General features: G+C 48.9%; 2 protein-coding genes across 4 annotated transcripts in view; one reads left to right on the top strand and one right to left on the bottom strand.

The window, feature by feature from the left end:
* Positions 1 to 17,627, top strand: part of CDCA7L (cell division cycle associated 7 like) — a 34,214-nt gene extending 16,587 nt beyond the window's left edge. The window contains exons 2-10 of one of the 3 annotated variants that reach the window (XM_008148225.3): positions 7,182 to 7,322; positions 10,966 to 11,097; positions 12,202 to 12,576; positions 14,016 to 14,087; positions 14,183 to 14,353; positions 14,906 to 15,031; positions 15,988 to 16,137; positions 16,908 to 17,044; positions 17,477 to 17,627. In XM_008148225.3, the coding sequence (XP_008146447.3) occupies positions 7,182 to 7,322; positions 10,966 to 11,097; positions 12,202 to 12,576; positions 14,016 to 14,087; positions 14,183 to 14,353; positions 14,906 to 15,031; positions 15,988 to 16,137; positions 16,908 to 17,044; positions 17,477 to 17,507 (1,335 nt within the window). In that variant the 3' untranslated portion in view covers positions 17,508 to 17,627. The remainder of the gene's footprint in view (positions 1 to 7,181; positions 7,323 to 10,965; positions 11,098 to 12,201; positions 12,577 to 14,015; positions 14,088 to 14,182; positions 14,354 to 14,905; positions 15,032 to 15,987; positions 16,138 to 16,907; positions 17,045 to 17,476) is intronic. The other 2 variants (XM_054726108.1, XM_028155887.2) reach the window with 2 other exon arrangements.
* Positions 17,628 to 18,519: 892 nt separating this feature from the next.
* The window catches only part of DNAH11 (dynein axonemal heavy chain 11), a 200,692-nt gene continuing 197,666 nt past the window's right edge, over positions 18,520 to 21,545 (bottom strand). The window contains exons 80-82 of the mRNA XM_054726107.1: positions 20,563 to 20,675; positions 19,946 to 20,086; positions 18,520 to 18,767 (exon numbers count right to left, since the gene is read on the bottom strand). Coding sequence (XP_054582082.1) covers positions 18,520 to 18,767; positions 19,946 to 20,086; positions 20,563 to 20,675 — 502 coding nt within the window. The remainder of the gene's footprint in view (positions 18,768 to 19,945; positions 20,087 to 20,562; positions 20,676 to 21,545) is intronic.

Below are 21,545 nucleotides of genomic sequence, written 5' to 3' on the forward strand. Positions count from 1 at the left end.
ACCATCCTAGAGGATATGAAGTGATATATTGTGTTTTTTATTTGCATTTCGCTAGTGAGCAAATGATATTGAACATCTTTTCATGTACTTGTCCATTTGTGTATCTCTGGAGAAATGTCTATCCAGCCCTTCGCTTATTTATTTTTATTTTTTGTTGTTGCATTGTAAAAGATCTTCGTACATTCTGTGGACTAGATCCTTGACTAGTTGTGTGATTTACAAATATTTCTCCCGTTCTGTAGGCTGTCTTTTCACTTTTTTGACAGTGTCCTTTGATGAATAGATGTTTTTAGTTCTAAGTCCAGTTTTATCTATGTTTTTCTCTTACTGCTCTTGCTTTTGGTGTCCGATAGAGTTTAGGTGTTTTGATTGAATTACATACTGAATCCTAGTGAACATGGTTATTTTTATGGAGAAAACAGCATTTTCCTGTGTAGGCAGCTGGGAATGTCCTTTGTAGGGGTGGTCACAGCTGCGTGCATGGAGTTAGGCTGCGTTTTGCCCCTTTGGAATGAGGGGAGTTGCTTCAGCTGATGGATGAGGTCCTGTCACACTCTGATAATCCTTGGTTTTATGATCCTCTTAACTCTTAATAGTTTGCATATCCCCTCACTCTGAGTTCATCCACATTTTCTGGCAACCTTTAAATTCAGTGTATGTACTCCCCCACACTACCCACCCTATAGCTAACTCTCCTATTTCAGATCTACATGTCCAAATTTCTGTTTTGAAACCTTTTGTTTATCCTGTCAATTCTGTATAAGGGTGTTTGTCTTGTTTCATCCTCCCCTGTCCTTGAACGTGCCCTTGAAAATTGACAAAACATTGCTAGGTTGCTAGATGAGAATGATTCTTAATTCCCGTTTCTTTCTTTACTTAGGCCAGTGGTCGGCAAACTGCGGCTCGCGAGCCGCATTTTGCTGCTCTGTTGACTAATGAGTTTGCCGACCAACTGCATAAGGCATTACCCTTACCCAGAAGTTTTGACTTCAGGTTAAAGACAGTACATTATTAAAATGTTGTTGTTTTTTTAAGTGTTTTTCCCTAGCAGTGGTCGGCAAACTCAGTCAACAGAGCCGCAGTTTGCTGACCCCTGACTTGGCAGATTGAAGACTTTTAAAATGTTTTGAGCCTCTTCTGTGTTCCCTTTTCAGGTGAATTTTCTCGGTTTTACCTATTTTATCTGTGTGACTCTTACTTGGTACATTTATTTTGTATGAACTTTTCAGTAACATGAATAACTTGTCATATTAGTGGTAGATCTTTTTCCTAACATTTTTATTTTCATTCTAAATTTTGTGGTGTTTTTTTTTTCTTTGAAGAAGTTTTGAATTGTTACTGTCTTCCACTTTGATCTCCTTTATGTTGATGCTTAAAGTCCTACCCATCCAGAGGCCAGCTGCATATCCACATGAATTAGTTTCTTCTTTGTGACCATCTGGTTTATAGTATCAAGAGAGAAGCAAAATAGACTGATTTAGCATCCTCAAATAGCCATTTTTGCCTGTATCACTTATTGATAACATCATTTCTTTCCCATTGATTTGTGGTGTTTCCTTTATCAAATTATGACTGTACGTGCTGGGATCCAAATCTAGGCAGTTCAGATGTTCCACTGTTTCTACATACTTTTTCTTTCTAACTAAGGCTTAACTTATTTACAATAAAGTCACCCTTTTAGTGTTCAGTTCTTTGAATTTTGATAGATGCCTCCACAATCACCGATCACTCCTCCCTCAGTTTTATCATCCCTTGAAGGTTCCTTCTGACCTCTAGCCCCAGGCAGCTGCCACTGAGGTTTTCTGTCCCTATAGTTTTGACCTTCCCAAAGTGTCATCTAGGTGGATCAGACACTATGTAACCTTTTTCTTTCTTTTTTTTTAAAATATATTTTATTGATTTTATTGATTTTTTTTTTTTTTTTTTTTACAGAGAGGAAGGGAGAGGGATAGAGAGTTAGAAACATCGATGAGAAAGAAACATCGATCAGCTGCCTCCTGTGCACACTCCCCACTGGGGATGTGCCCACAACCAAGGTACATGCCCCTGACCGGAATCGAACCCGGGACCCTTGAGTCTGCAGGCCGACGCTCTATCCACTGAGCCAAACCGGTTAGGGCTATGTAACCTTTTTCACTTGGCATAATGCATTTGAGATTTATCCATGTTATTGGGTCTACCAGTAATTATTTTTATTGCTACGTAGTATTCCATGGTGTGGATGTACCACAATTTGTTTATCTACTCTCTAGTTGATGTGAATTGGTTCTAGGTTTGCAAATAAAGCTAATTCCAAGTTTTGTGTGAACATAAGTTTTCCTTCTCTTGGGTAAATACCTAGGTGTGGGATTGATGCATCGTGTGGTAAGGGAGTGTTTATCTTTATAAGAAACTGCCACATTGTTTTCCAAAGTGGCCCTAGCAGTTCACGAGAGTGCCAGTTGTTCCACATCCTTGTCAGCACTTGGTGGTGTCATGCTTTTTAAAGCCATTGTGATAGGTAGGTAGTTGTCTCTCATTACAATTTTAATTTGCATTTCCCTAATGATTATGGATGTTGAACATCTTTTCCTGTGCTTATGTGCCACATGTGTCTTTGGTGAAGTGTCTGCGCACATCTTTTGCCCATTTTTAAATTGGGTTATTTGCTTTTATTATTGATTTTGAGAGTTCTTTATACTATATTTTGGGTATGGGTTCTTTATCAGATAAATGATTTGCAATTTCCAGTTGGTTGGCTTTTCTTGTCATTCTCCTAACTTTGTGTTTCGAAGAGCGGACATTCTTAATTTTGACTGTCTATACATTGTAAAAGTCTGCATTATGCTTCTGGTATTGTATCTGAGAATTCTTTGCCTAACCCCAGGTTACAACGATTTCCTCCTATTTCTTCTTGAAGTTTTATAGTGTTAGATTTTATATTTTGGTGTGATCCATTTTTCGTTAGTTTTTTGTTTTGTTTGATAAATGGTGCAAGGTATATAGGCTTCTGTGGGCCAACCAATTTACTCCTAAGAGATTTAAGGGAATGACAGGGTTTATGGTAGGAGGGTATGTGGAACATCCCCTTTGCAGTGGGCTGAACAAATGCTTTCCTCTGTGTAAAAGGTCTTTCCCAGTTGCAAGATAGCTCACCCTGCACATTCTGCCATCCTTGCTATCAAAGCTTTAAAAAAACAATAAGGAAAATGAAAAGGTGTGCATACATTTCCTTTATACTGTTCCTTGGGGGCTTAAAGTGGAACTTGTTTCAAGGTGAAATTATATACAGTAGTGTTCCTGGAATAAGAAGCATTTCCTAAAGCTTTATCAAAATCGGCTCTTGAATCAATTGACCTTAAAGAGAATCTCAGGGGTTTTTTTTTCCTTCAAAAATTAAATAGATGATAAATACGTTCCTCCTGGCTAGGAAGTGGTATTTTTTAATCAGGAAGAATGGATTTAAATATCATTGAGATATGGGAAAACCTTCATGCTTTTCTAATCCTCACCTGAGAAAATGTTTAATAACTTCTTTCTTTTTAGAGAGAAAGAGGGGAAGGGAGGGAGCGAGGGGAGGCGGGAGAGGGAGAGAAGAAGGGAGGGAGGAAGGGAGGGGGAAGAGAGAGAGAGAGAGAGAGAAACATAGATGTGATAGAGAAACATTGATCAGTTGCCTCCTGTACGTGCCCCGACTGGGGATTGAACCTGCAACCTAGGTATGTGCCTTGACGAGGAATTGAACCCGCAACATTTTGGTGTACGCGATGATGCTCCAACCAGCTGAACCACTCGGCTAGAGTGAAAAAGCCTTTACAAGTTATACTTCGTTTTAAAATACAAAAGTTGGCCCTGGCTGGTGCGGCTCGGTTGGTTGGGCCAGTGCACCCAGAGGTTGCTTGTTCCATGTCCGGTCAGGGCTCAGTTCCTGGCTGGGGGCATGCAGTCGATACTATGCTCTCACATAGATGTTTCTTTCTCTCTCCCTCTCCCTTCCTCTCTAGGAATCAATAATCATCTTTTAAAAAATTAATGAAATATAAGTTTTAAGTTAATGACACATTAATTATATTCAAAGGCAAATGCTTGAGTGAAAAGCAGCTGGCACTTGGGGGCATCTTTTTCTAGCTTACTAGTTTTTCATTGAATTTTCACTGAGGCTCAGGCTGGCAGAGGTTAGAACGGAGACCTCGAGGCATTGCTCTGTGTGACTTAAGAAATGCTGCAAAGACCTGCCAAAGGAGGATGAGGCCGTGACCGGGCAGCATGTATTGGTGTTCGCATCGCTTTGTTGGGATGGGACAACGCTGGATTCCAGCCAGTTGTGGTTCAGCCAACAGCTTTGTCCCCTGACTTTCTCTTAAATTCTGGGTTTGGAGCCCAGATACCCGGGTGGAGGTGTGGCTCTCCGGCATTAGAACTGAATTCTGGGCACGTGAGGTGGTGTGTCTGAACCTGCCTTAGGTGAAGGGGTTGGCTTCTCAAACCACACGCCCCTCGTTAGTAGCATGAGAACTGGCGGAGGTCTAGACCTGTCCAGTGAAGTTGAAAAGGATCGCGTTTATTTAAGGAAGGAACATTTTTCTCACGTTTTGAAACTGTCTTTTTTAATTTGTCTCACGTTGCTGAATTTTTAAAAATTGTAGTATGGTACCCATACCACTTACCGACGCAACCGCGTTGAAGTAGCACGAAGTGCATCTACATTGTTGCGCACCCTCCAGAATGGTGTCATGTTGTGAAACTGAAACTCCACCCATTAAACACCCCCCCACCCCCATTTCACACTCCTCCCAGCCCCCGGCAACCACTGTTCTGCTTCCGGTGTCTCTAAGTTTGACCTCAGATGAGTGGAACCATCCGATGTTTGTTTTTGTGACTGGCTTATTTCACTTAGCATTGTGTCCTCAAGATTCACTCATGTAGCATATGACAGGATTTCCTTCTTTTAAAAAAATTAGTTGATGCTGCTCATCAATTATTCAGATGTGTAAGTACCTCTAAGTATACAGTTTCTATTCTTGGTCCTGGAGGGAGACATGGGAAAGAGATGGAGTCTGCTGTCAGTTACCTGTCTGGTAAGGACATGCACACAGGTAGCTGTTATGAATTAGGGAAAGTTACGTCCCACGCAGAGGAGCAGAAAAGGGGCTGGAGTCTCTGTAACTGTTCTGCAGACCAGCGCGTGGGATGATCCTGGCGCTTGTTGGAAATGCAGACTCTCAGGCCCCACCCCCGCCCCCTCATTCAGACTGTAGATTAAAACATTATTTATTTATTTATTTATTAAATACATTTTATTGACTTTTTATAGAGAGGAAGGGAGAGGGATAAAGAGAAACATCGATGAGAGAGAAACATCGCCTCCTGCACACCCCCTACTGGGGATGTGCCCGCAACCAAGGTACATGCCCTTGACCGGAATCGAACCTGGGACCCTTCAGTCCGCAGGCCAACGCTCTATCCACTGAGCCAAACTGGCTAGGGCAGATTAAGACATTTTTTAATTGAGATATAATTTACCTATAACATTCTATTAGTTTCCGGTGTACGACATAATTTTTCAATAATTGTTGTATTTCTTTCCTTTTCCTTTTTTATCCTCACCCGAGGATCTGTTTATTGGTTTTAGAGAGAGAAGAAGGGGAGGGGGAGAGAGAGAGACAGAGACATTGATGTGAGAGTGAAACCCATCAGTTGCTCCCATATGCACCCCAAAGGGATCAAACACGCAGCCTTTTGGTGTTCAGGACGACACGCCAACCAACTGAGCCACCCAGTCAGGGTGGATTTCCGTCCTTTTTAAGGCTGAATACTACTCCGTTGTGTGTGTACAGGACACTTCGTTTATCCGTTCATCTGTCCCGGACCGTTGGGTTGCTCCCATTTTGTGGCTTTTGTGAATAGTGCTGCTATGAACCAGGAAGGGCTATTTTTAATTTAAACTTTTTCTTTTTACTTAATTTTCTTAACACTTCAGTGTCCAGTACTAATAGTACTAGACACTAGTAAGATGTACTATTGGTAATATTTGAAATGTTGGAGTTTACAGTTTCCTTGGGTGGTGTGTGTTGAAGTATTGGAGGGTGATGTCTGTAAGGTACTTTGAGCATAACGTGGATTAGGTTGGCTCGTATTAAATCCCTGTTTTCCTGGGTCAGAAACAGACAGATACCCGCCAGTGCCCTGTGGTTCAGACTGTTTGTTGAAAGAGAAAGGAAGCAAATGCGGTGACAAATGTGGGCCTCCGTGTGAAGAACACACATGTCTGTACTGTCTTCCACCTCTCTCTCTCTCTGTGTTTGAACTTCCCCGAAATGAGGAGTTGGGAACCAAGAGGTAGTCGGCAGACGGAAATGAACTCTCAGCAGACCCGTGTTTGGGAGGTTAAGCGTGCTGACAACGTTCTCGCTGGGAGTAATTGCCTGTAGTGGCATTTACATGCCCTTGGGACTCTAAAACTCTACCACTGATTCAGGGTGTAGAGAAGGAGGAAAGGGGTTTCATTGTGTGAAACTTCTGAGTCGGCATGTGAAAAAGAACAAAAAAGCCCTAACCGGTTTGGCTCAGTGGATAGAGCGTTGGCCTGCGGACTCAAGGGTCCCAGGTTCGATTCCGGTCAAGGGCATGTACCTTGGTTGCGGGCACATCCCCAGTAGGGGGTGTGCAGAAGGCAGCTGATCGATGTTTCTCTCTCATCAATGTTTCTAACTCTCTCTCCCTCTCCCTTCCTCTCTGTAAAAAATCAATAAAATATATTAAAAAAAAAAAAAAGAACTGTACAGATGGGAGTTAAGAGAAGCCTGGTAACATCTTACGGAGTCTCTTCTCCGTGGATGCCGTTTAAAGACAGATCCACGGTCGGAGAAAAAGAGAGAGATCATCGGTTTCTCAGACACCAATGCCTATTTTCTCAGGAGATCAAAAATGGCTTCTCTCTAGGCGTGGTCCTGACAGTCTCTGTCAGAAAGGCTGCATCTCTGGAATTTGAAGACGTCTTATCCCCACCCCCCTCCCCTCCCTTGTTGCCTCAGGCAGGAGCCGAAGCCCCTGTTGCTCAGGGTTCCTGGGGTCGCTGGGCAGCCAAGGCAGATGGGTCAAGTTATGAGATGCTAATTCCTACTCCTCTTTGGAACGTTTCCCTGCGATTATAACAATCTCTGGTTTTATCTTTTTTTTTTTCTGTTTTGAATCCAAAACAGATCCCTAAAGAAGTGGCTGACATCTTCAACGCCCCTAGTGACGATGAAGACTTTGTCGGCTTCCGAGAGGACGTTCCCATGGAAACCCTCTCCTCGGAGGAGAGCTGCGATAGTTTTGACTCGCTGGAGTCGGGGAAACAGGTACGGAGGCTTCCGTCCGTCCGAGGCGGGCGTGTGGGGCCGGAAGCCCGGATCTTGGTTCGAGTGCCCTTTTCTTTGACCGTGGTCCGAGATTGGTGATGCGCGTCCATTGCCCAGCATTTTCTTTTGTAAGCACCAGGCCTTCGTGTTTCAGGAAACGGGTGAGAGTACCTAGCTCACTGTTGCTGTTTAAATCCTTTTGTACAGTAAATTAGAACTATTTTTTAAAAGAAAGGGGGTCTCCCCTGATCAAATCCATTTTCTGTGCAACCTCGGGGCTGCTGCCTGTGGCACGGCTGGATTCAGAGGTCCCCCACGCAGCTGGCGGGGGAGGGCTGCCTGGCACAGCGATGCCCACAACACGCGGGGCAGCCCTGGAACGTGTGGTTACCGGGGGCCAGCGGTCGGCAAACTCGTGAGTCCACAGAGCCAGATACCAACGGTACAGCGATTGAAATTCCTTTTGAGAGCCACATTTTTTCAACTTAAACTCTATAGGTAGGTACATTGTTATTAACTCAATGAGGGTACTCCTAAGCTGGCCTTTGCTAGAAACTCAAGGGGCCAAAGAGCCGCGTGTGGCTCGAGAGCCGCAGTTTGCCGACCACTGCCGTGGGGCGGTTGCGTCCCTGCCCCCGCAGCGTGGTTCTGTCCGCACCTCCCTCTTGGAGTTGCTGGGGGAGAGCGTTTTTCTCTCTGTAACCACTTTGGTCGGTGGCATACGTACGTTACCGCTCTCTGAGAGTTAGATTCCCGGAGGTTTATGTTGTGCCCGAGCAATCGCACGGCCCGCCGAAGGATCTAGCCTTTTCTCCCGAGGGCATTGTGGCGCTCCAATTCCTCCTCCTCCCTCGACCGTGGTCTCTCGTTCAAGGCTGTAAACGAAGCCCCCCTGCTTCAACCGGGCAAGGACCGGAAGGGAAGCAGTTCATTCCTCGGCTGGCCTCGTGGGAGCTGTCCTTTCCCGGGACACGGGCCTCCCTCTCTGGGGGCCTCACCTTACTCGTCTCCACAGCCTTGACCCCGCCAGCCCCCTGCTTCCGCTCCCCGCCTTCTCTTCCTCTCAGTTGCACCTCTTGTTCTTTGTTGTCATCTCTCCTGTGCTTCCTGTCCCCGTTCGTGGGCGTTCTCGAGGCTTTGTCTCCAGACGTTTCACGTAGTGGTCTCCGTCGTTGGCCTGGTCTCAGCCGTAACCTTCACGTTTGAAGGCCGGGCTTCTCCCTCCAGCCCCAGGAGTATTTCTGACAGCCAGCCGGTCCGGTCCTGATTAGTCAGGGAGGTCTGGAACTCACCCCTGCCCTCCCCTCGTCGTCTGTCTCGCTTCCCCTCAGCTGTCTCCATCTCTGGTGTTCTTGACCTTTCTCCTCCTCTCCGATCTCTCCGACGCCCTTCCAGGAGTGAATCTCTCCTCCATTCCGTCCCTTCTCTTCCCCGTAGCCCTTAGCTCAGCTGTAGAACTGACCAGGGCTCATAGCCTATCGCCTAGTATTGATTTTTAAAAATAACCCAGGGATCCCAATCGAGAGCCAGGAGCGGTGCGAGGGCTGTAACCTAGAACGCAGCGAGGCTGTGTGGCGTGCATATTTGCTTCGTGCAGACCCACGTTCCAGACGTTTCCTACACCCTGTGGAGTGAGGAGGATGGATACGCGCCTGGGCCTTGGGTTAGGACTGTGGCTCAGTTCTTTTTCTCTGTCAGAACTCGCCGCCAAAGATACTGACTTCTCCCAGGCTGACCACTGCCCTGTGAGGCCAGCTCCAAGGCTAGACACTGCAGAGGCCTGGACGGTGGGAACGTGCTGCTGTAAGGCCGGGCCTCTGCGGCTCTAGGCAGGGCCTGTGGGTGTCTGATCCACACGTGGACCCCTTGCCCCACATCAGCCTGCGGGGGCCGGCTCTGGGCTCTAGGAACCAGATGTTTCCTGCCCTCGGAGATAGCAGGTTTGTGGTAGGTTTCCCCGGGAGCCAGCCGGGCACCTTTCTTCCTTAATCATAAATCCTTGTCTGCTGCTTCCCCATCCCGCCCCCGCCTGCCCCCCCCCCACACACACACACTCAGATCCATGTTAACCATCCGAGAGGAGCCGCATGAACTTGTACACAGTATGTGTGGCAACGCTGAGTTTGGTGTGTCTGAAACACAATAGAAATTTCACTTTCAAGAAATTACCCGTGTGTGTGTGTGTGTGTGTGTGTGTGTCTTCCAAGCTATCAACAAAGGAACAAAGTAATTTAGCTTTGAGTACACTCACTCCAATTACCCATAGTCATTCATAGGAGACAGTTTTAAGCTTAAAAAGTGCTGGATATAGGCACTTTTCTCTATCCCCTGTAAGTTTTTCCACTTGTCTGTCTGTTAGATCTGTTTTTCTCCCGAGATTATCTGAGCTCAAAGAAGTGTATCATTAAAGTCAGGCAAAGGCTTGGGGGCTGATGTAGACTCTCCAACCACACGTGGCGTGCGGAGGGGTCAGCTGCTCTATTGGGGGTGGGAAGAGGCGTCAGGCACCTGGGGACCGGTCCCCAGCCCTGGGTGCCAGCATGGAGGGGGCTCTTGGTGGGTCTCCCTTCTGAACTGTGCTTGCTTTTCCCTTCTCACTTTCAAGCACGCCATTTAGAAAGCCCCGTTTTCTCCTTTTCATTCGTTCAAAAGAAAGAAGACGTCTTTATTCGAAGATGACCTCCTTTTTTAAGAGTCAGCTATGTAACAGCTGTCCTTCTGCTCGCTTGCTGCCTGGGCACTCCTGGGGGTCATGGAGGGTGGCAGCGTCCCTCAGTCCCTGTGGCAGTGGGAACCACTGCCCTTGGCCCATCGGTGGGCGGGCGGGGAGCAGGGTCTCCAGCCCCTTCTTTCCTGCAGAGACGGACACGCTGTGGTCTGGGAAAGGCAGGCGTGCTCACTGCCTCGGAGGGAAGGCGCTGGGTGGCTGTTAGAGAGGAAGGCCGGCGTGGGAGGGAGCCAGGTTTCCCCTCTCAGCTTCTCCCCACGGCTTTGTGGTTCTGTGGGAACACAGACATTCCTGATGGCCAGGCTGGCAGGAGGAACGTAACGCCAGCCGTGCCTATCGGTCAGACAAGCCGATGGAGGCTGCGGACATTGAGTTTTTGAAATCATTCAATTCGTGGGTTTACATTTCTGTAAGCTGCACCAAGTGTATGTGTGTGTGTGTGTTTGTGTGTGCGCACGCTTATTGTGGTAAAACATGCATCACAAAATTTACCGCTGTAACCATTTTAACTTTTATTTTAATTATTTCAGAGAGGAAGAGGGAGGGAGAGAGAATCATTGACCGGCTGCCTCCTGCACGCCCCCTATTGGGGATCGAACCTGCAACCTGGGCATGTGCCCTGACTGGGAATCCAACTGTGACCACCTGGTTCACAGGTCGACACTCAACCCACTGAGCCACACTGTTTGGGCCTTACCATTCTTAAGTGCAGACAAGTTTCCGGTTTCTTGCCAGCGAGACACTAGGTGGCCTTAGGTATGTTCCCAGTGCTGGGCAGCGGACACCATTATCCATTTCCAGAATGTGCTCACTGCCTCAAACGGAAACACCGCACCCATGAAACGGCTCCCTACGGCCCCACACCCCGGGAACCCGTTCTTCTCTCTCTCTAACGTGTGTGTGCTTTTAATTTAGCAGGATGTGCGCTTCCGTTCCAAGTACTTCACAGAAGAGCTGAGAAGAATTTTTATAGAGGACACCGACTCGGAGGACTTTGAGGGATTTACACAGAGCGACCTGAGTGTAAACAGTAGCCCAGAGGGAAAGGTAATAATGAGCCATACGAGGGAGCGTGGGTTGTAATAGCTTCCGCCCTGTTTCTGAATTCCGTTTCCACTTGGAAGAAGTCCCTTCACAAAGAGAAAGGTTTTACTTGTTCTTACCTGTTTATCTCTAAAGCAGTTAACACAATGCAAACGTTGCCATTCCAGGGTGAATCCCTGGTCCCCCAGTCCATTGTTCTCCGCGGGGAAAACCCAGTGGTCTCCCCTCCTTTGGAGTTTGGGGGTTGTGTCTCAGGTGTCCGTTAAGGTCCTTAGCAAAGACTTGCTTGGAGGGTCTATTTGCGAGTAATAAGGTCTTTAAAGTCATTACTTCTTGTGTGTGAAGTAATGTTCTTACGTTTGTAGTTAATTTGGCCGAAGTCTTGGAGTCTTCCCTATGCATTTTGACTTGGACATTTTTTTGATGTGCTTTGTGGTGGCGTTTTTGTGTTTTGCAGAGAGAGGGAGTTTAGAGAAACATCGATGTGAGAGCAACATCGATCGGCTGCCTCCTGTACCCCTCCTATAGGAATCGAGCCTGCAGCCCAGGCATGTGCCCTGACCGGGAATTTAACCGTGACCTCCTGGTTCGTAGGTCGACGCTCACAGGCCGGGCTAGCATTCCCATTTCTATCTGAAGATGCGTCTTGGGTCCTGCACACCATTTTCTTTGTTCCCCGTGTTACTTGGCATCCAGACCTGCCAGCTTGGCTGTTCCCTTCGCAGGAGCCCAATGTGGAACGCTTTGCTTCCAGCCCCATGGTCTGAAAGGAACGCAGTCGGCCAGTGGCTGAGAATTTGTGTTCCTACTAAGTTCCCAGGTGGTGCAGGTGCTCCTGGGACCACCCTGAGAGGAAGCCCTGGTCCAGGCTGTAGACCACGGAGAGAGTCCTCCCCCTAAACTCAGCTCCCTGGCGGCAGGGGGCAGCGAGTGCCTGCCCTTGGGCTTGATCCAGCACAAACTACTTGACTGAAAAGCTCAGGGGAACGACTAAGAAGAAGGGGGAGCTTTCAGCTATTTAATTCTTGCCTAAAATAAGGTCTGATGGTTTTACATGTGTCCTTTTGAAAGTCTGTTACAACATCCTGTTTTCTCTCATTTTGTTAGCTCGAGGGGTCCGATGTGAGCGAGGATGGGAGTGAGGCCTCCGTGAGTGAGGAGGAGGGAGGTGACGAAGAAGAAGAGGCCACGCCCAGGAGAAGGCGGCCCAGGAGAAGCAGCATCGGTCTCCGCGTAGCCTTGCAGTTCCCCAAGAAACTGGCCAAAACAGCCGGCAAGAACTCTCCTGAGCCGCTGTTTTCCAGCTCTTGCTCACAGGACAATGCAAAAGCCATTCTCCGGAGAAAGAAAAGCTGCAGACAAGGGAAGGAAAGGGAAGATTCGGCCTCCGAGCCCGAGGATGACTCCAGGGACGAGGAGGGCCAGGAGAGCTCGGACCCGCTGCTGAAAAGGACCATGAACATCAAGGAGAACAAGGCCATGGTAAGGCCCCACGTGGGGGCGGGCACCTGGGGGCGGGCACGGGGCTCCGGCCAGGCTCCCAGACTGCACCCTGCCAGCTCTGCTCTGGCTTCTCTTAGAGGAAGTGTGCTCCGGGACTGGGCATCCCTTTCTCTTCTCCTGAGCCCCAAGCGGTAGTTCCCTGGTAGCTCTGGGTTGGGAACAGGAAGAGACTCCTGCACTATTTTTAACCCCCTACCCTGTACCTTGAGCTCATGCCGCTTCCAGTGTGTGGAGTGAAGTTCTAACTCGAGTGGTTTGGAGCCGAGAGGAGCTGAACCACTGGCCCGTTCCCGGCAGAAGGAAGCTGTAAACGAGGTGTCGGGAGCCCACTTAGGAGTGGCCGTGGGCAGGGCAGGCCAGGCAGGCGTCTTGCAGCCCAGAAACCTGTCTCCCGGGGTCGCCTGCTGTGGTTCAGGACATTATCTGAAGGAATGAAACGGGTCTAGGCATTAAAACAAACGGAACTTGATTTTAAAACGTCTTCCCTCGATTAAGGCAACAAAGCGAAATCTGTGTCTAGTTTTTCTGCACGTGGTCAGTGACTGTTGTTAGCGTCATAATTTTGTATATACAGAATTTTAAAAATCCTACCACGCAGAGTCACTTTTAGCATTTTTGGTGCATGTCTTTAATATTTTCTTTTAAAGAAGGGTCATGTAATGATACTGTATATACAATCTTATATGGCAAATAAGTTACCCAAGGAAATAGAAAGCTCGATTTTGGGTGAAATTTATCCTAGGACACATTTGTCTTCTGCCTCTTGATAAGAACTAGGTTCTGCCCGACCTTTTATTGACACCCATCCATGTGTGTAACCCTAAAACGAAAAAGAATCCTCGTGAAATGGCACGATTGGCATATTAACGGCTGTTAATTGTTCTTAGGTGTTTATTTGGAACTATTTTCTGAATTCTTATTGATGAGAACTTCGGTTTCTTCAAGCTCTCAAAAACTGTCAGAATGATCTAGTTCAGCGGTTGCCAACCTTTCGGGCCTCACGGACCACCGGTTGGCGACCGCTGATCTAGTTGAGCCTTTTTTGTTTTGAGTGTGATGCAACTTGATTCAGGTGTGCAAACCCGTGTCCCAGGGCCTCCCTGCTAACGAGTGGCCCGGTCAGGATTCCGTCCTGATGCTCCAGGTGTTGGCCATCCCAGGGCCGTGTTCATCTCGTCCTGCCCTGGTACATGAGGAGCGGGCGGAGGTTTTATTCCCGTGAATGATGATCCTGGCATCTCACCTGTCCCCATGAAAGCCTTTACCCGTGAGGTTAAAGGGATAACGGCTATTAAGATCTTACGTAAACTACGTCAGTCGGGTTTCTCACGGCTGCAAAACCGGAGACTTGTGTAAGTGCTGGGTGAGCTAGACTTGGGAACACTCACGTGCCGCCCGTTCTTTGTTCCGGACTCCAGCTTGCTCAGCTACTGGCGGAATTGAACTCCGTGCCCGACTTCTTCCCGGTACGAACCCCGAGCTCGGCTTCCGTAAGTGGCGCTCCTTCTAATTACGTATTCCGGTTGCCAGGTGGCTTGTATTCCAGAAGGCACCCAGCTGCACATGTCTCTGCTCTCGCTTTCAGAAGAAGAAAACGGTGAGGCGGGCCTTCTCGGAGGGGCAGATCCCCAGGCGCACGAACCCCACCCGGAGCGCACGGCCGCCTGACAAGTTCGCCCTGGAGAAGTTCACCGTCTCCGCCGCCCAGTTTGCAGAGGAGTTTTACCGCTTCAGGAGGAGGAAGACCATCAGTGGGGTATTTTTTTGACCTTAGTAAACGAATTATTTTGTCTAAGCCAGCGGTCCGCTAACATCATAGTCGCTCCGGGGATTATAAGGGCAGGGGTCCTGCCCCAGTCGATCTGCAGCGGCTGCGAACTGGCAGTTTTATGAATTCCCAGGTGGCTCTCGTGCCAACTGCAGGGCCCGGGACCTCTGGTGGAGGCAACGCAGGCCTGGCCGAGGCTCTGGCCAGCTTTGGGAATTTGCTTGGGGGAAAGGAAAGAGAGTCCTCCTAGAACTCTGTTTTAGGACTGAGGCATTTCAAGTGCCTTCGGGCAGGAGGGAGAAACTCTGGACGCTTCCCGTGTGTGGGTTTGGCTGTTCATGGCGGTTAACGTCCCTGTCCTCAGAGTTGCCATGGGAGGAGCTTGACACACCTCAGGGAATGAATGATTTCAGGAGGATAGATAGAAGAGGGACGCAGTTAACACTAATCAATGGTGTTAGAACTCTTGAGAGTGTCAAGTGTAAAAAAGTGTAACCACTCAGCACACCTGATGCCGGCTTCTGCTTCGTCCCCTCGCAGGGGCGGTGCCAGGGGTACCGGCGGCGGCACCGGGTGTCCTCCTTTCGGCCCGTGGAGGACATCACTGAAGAGGACTTGGAAAATGTCGCCATAACTGTCCGAGATAAAATCTATGATAAAGTTCTGGTACGTCACACAGGACGACAGTGCACGTGATTGGGACTCCGAGGCGCTAGGATTGGAAACCCGGCATCGTTTGTACGCTGTGTCTGGGCTCACCCCCGGACCTCTCCCCCGGGCACCGAGGGGGCTCTGAATTGGCGGGTCAGCTGTCACTGGGGAAGGGGAGACGGCTCGGAGCAGGAATTCTCATCAGAGGAGAGGTTTGTGTGGCGGGAGGCGGGGGTATCGTTTAGAAAAACATTTATTTATAGTTCTATTTTTAATATATTTTTTATGTTTTAAACCAGGGGTCCTCAAACTTTTTAAACAGGGGGCCAGTTCACTGTCCCTCAGACCGTTGGAGGGCCGGACTATAGTTTTAAAAAAAACTATGAACAAATTCCTATGCACACTGCACATATCTTATTTTGAAATAAAAAAACAAAACGGCAAAAACACCCGCATGTGGCCCGCGGGCCGTAGTTTGAGGACGCCTGTTTTAAACATTGAAAAATATAATGGGCTTTTTGGTTAATATAACCATAGAAGCTAAAGTTTGAGAGGCTCTTTGGTAGGCGGTGGGTTAGAAGTTCCTCTCGAGGGTGAGCCTTGCTGTAGATTGGGAGTGGGACAACTGTCGCACGTGGTACTACAATGCGAGGCTGTCCCAGCCACCAGGGTCCAGGTCGGAGCTGAGCGGTGCAGTCGGGGCGCATGGCACTCGTCGTCGCCGGTCCCCCTTCACGGGCCCTGCCCCTCCTGCTTTCCCTCTCTGATCATTTCATTTCTTCCAGGCTCCCTGCTCCGTCTCATCTGCCCTAATACGCTTCTGTGGCCCCAGAACTGAAAGTGCTTACAGGCTGCCGAGGGTGCCATGGACCGCTCGCCTCTAGGAGAGGGCCGAGCGCACCACAGCGTGGGGCCTCGTGGGCATCGCCCCGGGAACCCGTGCTCAGCCACTCACCGCCTTCTCCCCTCAGGGTAACACGTGCCATCAGTGTCGGCAGAAGACCATCGACACCAAGACGGTGTGTCGGAACCAGAGCTGCGGCGGCGTGCGGGGGCAGTTTTGTGGGCCGTGCCTGCGGAATCGCTACGGGGAGGACGTGAGGTCGGCGCTGCTGGACCCGGTAGGAGCAGCGTGCGCGTTGGCCACGAGTGGTATTGGCGACGGGGAGCTTTCCAGTGGGGCTCCCCGGACCCTCTCCGTTCTCTCGGCATCTTAAGATGCTGGGAGAAATGAAGAAGAGGGTTTCCTTCTGGACAGGGAGTGGGCTCACCAGTGGATAGGACAGGAGGAGACGAGGCAGCACTGGGCTTTCCGGGGTCAGCCAGGCTTTCTTACACGGTCGGGTTCAGCGAGGCACTGCTTTCTGTGTGCCCGGCCCTGCTCTGAGGGTTCACACCAGTTAATGCATTTACCCTTATGAAGTAGGTCTATAAGCTCCCTGTGCCTCGGTTCCTTCTGTAAAATGAGTAGCATGGTTAGTAAGTCTGACCTTGAACCTGGGGATTCTGTGCTCTTACCCTCTTGTATGGCAGTCATAGGGGTAGATATACTGTCCCTAATTTGCAGATGACGATAAACTGCCACTCAGGTGACGTGATTTAACCACAGGCATGCAGATGGGAAGTGGAAACCCTAGCGTTCACACCCAGGTCTCACTGATCTTTTTTTTTTTTTTACCAGAGTCTACTGGTTATGCTAGCTGGCCTAAAGCCAGCATTTTCCAGTGTCTCTCCATGTGTGATGTTGGGTGATCCAACTTTCTGGGCCTTTTTGAGAGGAAGGAGACAGGTTAGGTCATCCTCCCCCCAGGGACATAGACGAGAAGGTAGCAGAGAGGCCCTCTGAACCAGGCCTGACAACACGGGGGCGCCTGCCGTCCTCTCCTCCTAGGGCTGGATGTGCCCTCCCTGCCGGGGGATCTGCAATTGCAGTTACTGTCGGAAGCGCGACGGCCGCTGTGCCACAGGGATCCTCATTCATCTGGCCAAGTTTTACGGTTACAACAACGTCAAGGAGTATCTGGAGAGGTGAGTCTCACGAATCGAGACAGGTGGCAGACCCTCGCGGCAGCTCGTGGTTGCCTCGTTTCAGGCTGATGCTTACAATCCCCCGGGAATGTAGCTCTCTGCATTGGAGGGACTCGGGCTGATGTTTTCCCTGTTAGGAAGTTTCCTTCTTTGCTAGGATTTTCAGCGTGGGGCTGCCCGTGCAATACAGAAATGGAGTGTCCGAGGCAGCCTGGACCCTACTGGGCAGAGAAGAGCGGTTTGGGGGATGTAGGACGAGGAGGTGGAATTGTGGTTCCCCATAAACTTGAAAAGCAGAGTTTCAGAATGAGACGAACCCTAGCTGGGGCCTGACACCAGTGAAGCAGGAGTCAGGCCTGCTCGTAAGATCTCAGGGCTTTGTGTGCTCCTTCCAATTCCTTCTCCCACTAACACCCGCCTTCCTTTTCTCAGCTTACAGAAGCAGCTGGTAGAAGACAATTAGGAGGAAGAACCACCAGCCAGCTCACCTTTGTGTTTTCCAGCAAGACATGCCCTACGTACCATTTGTGCCTACGATTTCTTACCGTTGCGTTTTTATAAAGAAATTCTTTGTAGATCTAAATACTGCTTTTTGTTAAGATTGTTTATATGCTTACAAAGATATCTCAGGAAGACAGCTAAGCACCTTGAGGAATCTTGTATACACAGGTTAATGATTAGAAAGCAGCTACCGTTCAGGTAAGTTCCAGAGAAAACATTGTACAAGTAGCTCTTGCCTTAGGCACTGTTTAACTGCAGATGCTGCCTTGACCTTTCACCTCCCAGTTAGTAACTCTAGGCCACGTTGTTACGGCACCTTCAGTTTACCTTATCCTGGCCAGTCGTTCAAACCACCTAGTGTAACCTGCTCTGGGTGATTGGAAATTTCTATTGCAGAATGTTCCCCTAAATGACAAAGTGCAATTAACCACAGGTGGGAGTACTAGAGCTTTCGTTTTTATTAAAACTTGAATGAACAAAAAGTGGACTGTCACGTTACCGACACTGGAGGCCTCGGAGCGTCCGCCTCTTCATTCAGGATTGCCTGGGGCCAGTTGCGTCTATATTTTAAAAGAATGTAAGAGCTAATTTTTAATTTAAGAAGATTTTGTTTACTATCTTACAAGAACTAAAATCCCACTTACTGACCAGGAGTCTTCCAACCCCTTTGTTTTTGAGGTGGTATTTCCATGGGAGCTTGATGAAAATGGGAGAGACACTGTTCTGGGGAAAGCTAAAAATTAACGAACACGTTCTGACTAGGTTTCCAAGTATTTCTTTCTACGTTTGCCTCCTTCTCTTCCCCACTTTTTAAGGATGGTGTTTAAGAAAAGTTAATGCACAGTTACTTAAAAGTTACAGAAGCTGGAACGTTTTATGCCTCTCAGTAGAACAGATGTGCAGGAGAACAGCGCAATGACAATGAAAAACCCTCACCGTGTTCGCCCGCCGGGCCTGGAGGAGTGAGGTCCCATCTACGCCTCCAGCAGCAGAGCCACGCCTGCCAGGACCCACTTGGCCGTCTTCTCTTTGCTCCTCAACCTGAAGGTCCAGATGTAGTTGGGGCCCCTCATTTTGGTTCTGTACACAGGGCACTCATAGGTGTGTTTGGTTTCCTGTCTGTCCGTGGGCATGGCTTTTGCAAAGATGACTGGCATCGCCGATGTCAGCTCCTTGAGGCGGGCTTCAGCAATGGTTCCGGACTGGGTGTCCCATCTCGCACCTACAGCAAAAAGAACGCGTGGGTGGGACACGTTGGGCCGCATCTTGTAATTGTTGCAGGCAATAAACGTTCCGGTTTTGTCACGTTGCTGCTGGTCGGTGACTTCCTGACTGAGCTGGGCCAGGACTGAGGTATGAGAGGGAGGTTAAGATTCCTGCTCTCCACCTGCCACGCACACACGGTAAGCAGACCACTGCCCCTGAGCTTAACACCTACACTCTTAGGAAAACAGATCCCACAACAATCCAGACGCACTAAAGCACACTAGTTTGCCCTACCTCAAAGTGCATTTGAATGCTATAGAATAAAAGACGCCTCCATCCAATCACCACAGTCTCTCCCCACTGCCCCTTATCTTACACCGCGTTCAGGTACCTCATTCCCATCACCTGCCCTCCAACACGTGTACGTGTGGCCTTGCTCTAGAGTGAAAAAAGAGCATTCTGGCCAAGACTAGGACAGGCATTTCTGAAAGTGTTCTTCAGGTACAAATGCACAGGCGAGTAAAATTGGAAAACATTGCACACTCCTCCCCTTAGAGCCGTGGTTCTCAACCTTTCTAATGCCACGACCCTTTAATATAGTTCCTCATGTTGTGGTGACCCCCAACCATAAAATTATTTTCATTGCTACTGTTAATGAATCGTAATGTAAATATCTGTGTTTTCCGATGGTCTTAGGTTGAGAACCGCTAGCAGGGTCACCTAAGGCCATCGGAAAACACAGATATTTACATTACGATTCACTAACAGTAGCAAAATTAGTTATGAAGTAGCAACGAAAATAATTTTATGGTTGGGGTTCACCACAACATGAGGAACTGTATTAAAAGGTTGCGGCCTTAGAGGTTTACAATGTGCATCGGTGTCTTAGAGGCTTGGAAAAGTATTGCAGTAAAAAAGTAGTGCAAGCAAGATTTTGAACTGATTATATTGAAAAGCAAAATAATTTAAATTCCGTGTCGGTTGTAAATGATCTGTGGAGTTAACATCAGATACATGGGCAAATCTAAGGGAAAGCCATCACCCCAAATGCCTTAAAATATGCTCACGTTGGATCCACATCTTGGCATTTACATTTTTAAAAAGCAAGGAATGAGGTGGATGCCGATGCGAGCGAATGCTGAGAAAAGGTCATTCCTTAAGGGGGGGGCCTTCCCTGTGCTCCGCGGGGCCTACCTTCCATGAAGAGCCCGTGCAGATAGGCGCCTTCCCTTGGGGGGTGGCCATAGTCTTCCTTGGTTTTTTTGGTCACGTCGACCGTCAGGCACATTTTCTCCAGTGGCCACGCGTTTTTTCGAGCCATGGTCTGCATGATTGCTGCGGGAGGGGAGGGCACAGGAATGCATGAATAGTGTCAAGTTGTACGTAAGGTTCCCAGGAGCCACCAGCATCCACTGAGGCTGCCCTGGTCCCGCCCAGTGTTGGGTTCTGTGTATTTGCACGTGGCCACATTAGAGCCAGGGCTGGTACGCGAAGGCCTGCAGGACAACCTCGCAGCTTTCGGAAATGAGCCTTTACTGGAACGGCCACGCCCATTGGGTCAGTACTGTCTGGTTGCTTGGGCACGGTCGTGGCAGAGACTGCGGCCCTTGGCAGAAAACCTTGGCTAGAACGAACCACATCCCACCTCACTTGGCTGCTCCTGAGCCTCCTTCCCTTTGAGGCTGTGCTGCCCGGAGTGCCATTTCCTCCGTCGCTCCTGCACCTTTCCTGTAATGGCCACCGCGTGAGGCCCGGTGAGCGGGGCGGGGAAGGCGACTCGGGGGTGCGGTTCTGTGAGCGGCAGACCTTACCAGTTAAGAAGGACTGAGGGTTGAAGAGGCCAGAAAGCCACACCACAGCCGGGAGGGCGAGATCTTGTGTCCAGGTGTCCAGTTCTCGGCATCGCAAGAGGAGGTCATTAAACCTGGGTTGTAGAAGGTAGGAAGAAATCGGCCTGCGTTTTATTTTTAGTACGATAGACATTTCTCAGTAAGATTAAGTAAGTGGACTGGGGCAGGGTGGTGGTAGCAAGGTACACCACTGAGAACCAGGGAAACCGTTACCCGATGATTTGCAGACTGTGGTCCCTTTAAAGGAGCTAGATTTTTTCCAGTAGAGTTTGCATATCACAACTATTACTATTAGGGACAAGAAACATGGGGGAATATGGAAAATTTGTCTCCATTATCCAACAGATATTTAGCTCCTCTTAGTGCTATGTGGTGACTATACACAGGTGATCTGTGTAAGACCTGGGCTCACAGGTGCCAACACGGAACACGGAGGTACGTGCAGGGTGCGTAGGAAGACACAGGAGCGACCACCTGTGTGTGACGGCGTGGGGAGGGGAAGGCTTTTATTATTGTTACTAGACGAGAGTTGCCCAGAAAGGCACAGAGAGGAGTAGAGCATTTGACAACAGCCTTCCCACGTGTGATAATTACCTGAAAGCAGCAAAGTTTATTATAAAGTTACTTTATCCATCACGTGCCTGGGGTTTGAGAAACTGCTGTTTTTACGCGGGTCCTTGCCTCTCAGCTGAAGTTATGCAAGGGAGGAAGTACCTGCAATTTACCTCTGAGGAAGCGTGAACGTCTTTGATAAAATTAGGAGACACGTGAAACCTTGAGTTGGAGGTTTAGGGAATGTGAAAGACGGTGGGGAAACAGAGCACAGAGAAGACAGCCCAGCAGAAAAGCCAGCGATACAGTTCTCCAGGGCGAGGGCCACTCCGGCTGACCCTGAGTGTTTCTGAGACCTGGTATGGCTCAGAGTTGCAAGGGAGGCAGGGCTG

Source organism: Eptesicus fuscus, chromosome 14, assembly GCF_027574615.1.
Source record: "Eptesicus fuscus isolate TK198812 chromosome 14, DD_ASM_mEF_20220401, whole genome shotgun sequence".
Classification (NCBI taxonomy): Eukaryota; Metazoa; Chordata; class Mammalia; order Chiroptera; family Vespertilionidae; genus Eptesicus; species Eptesicus fuscus.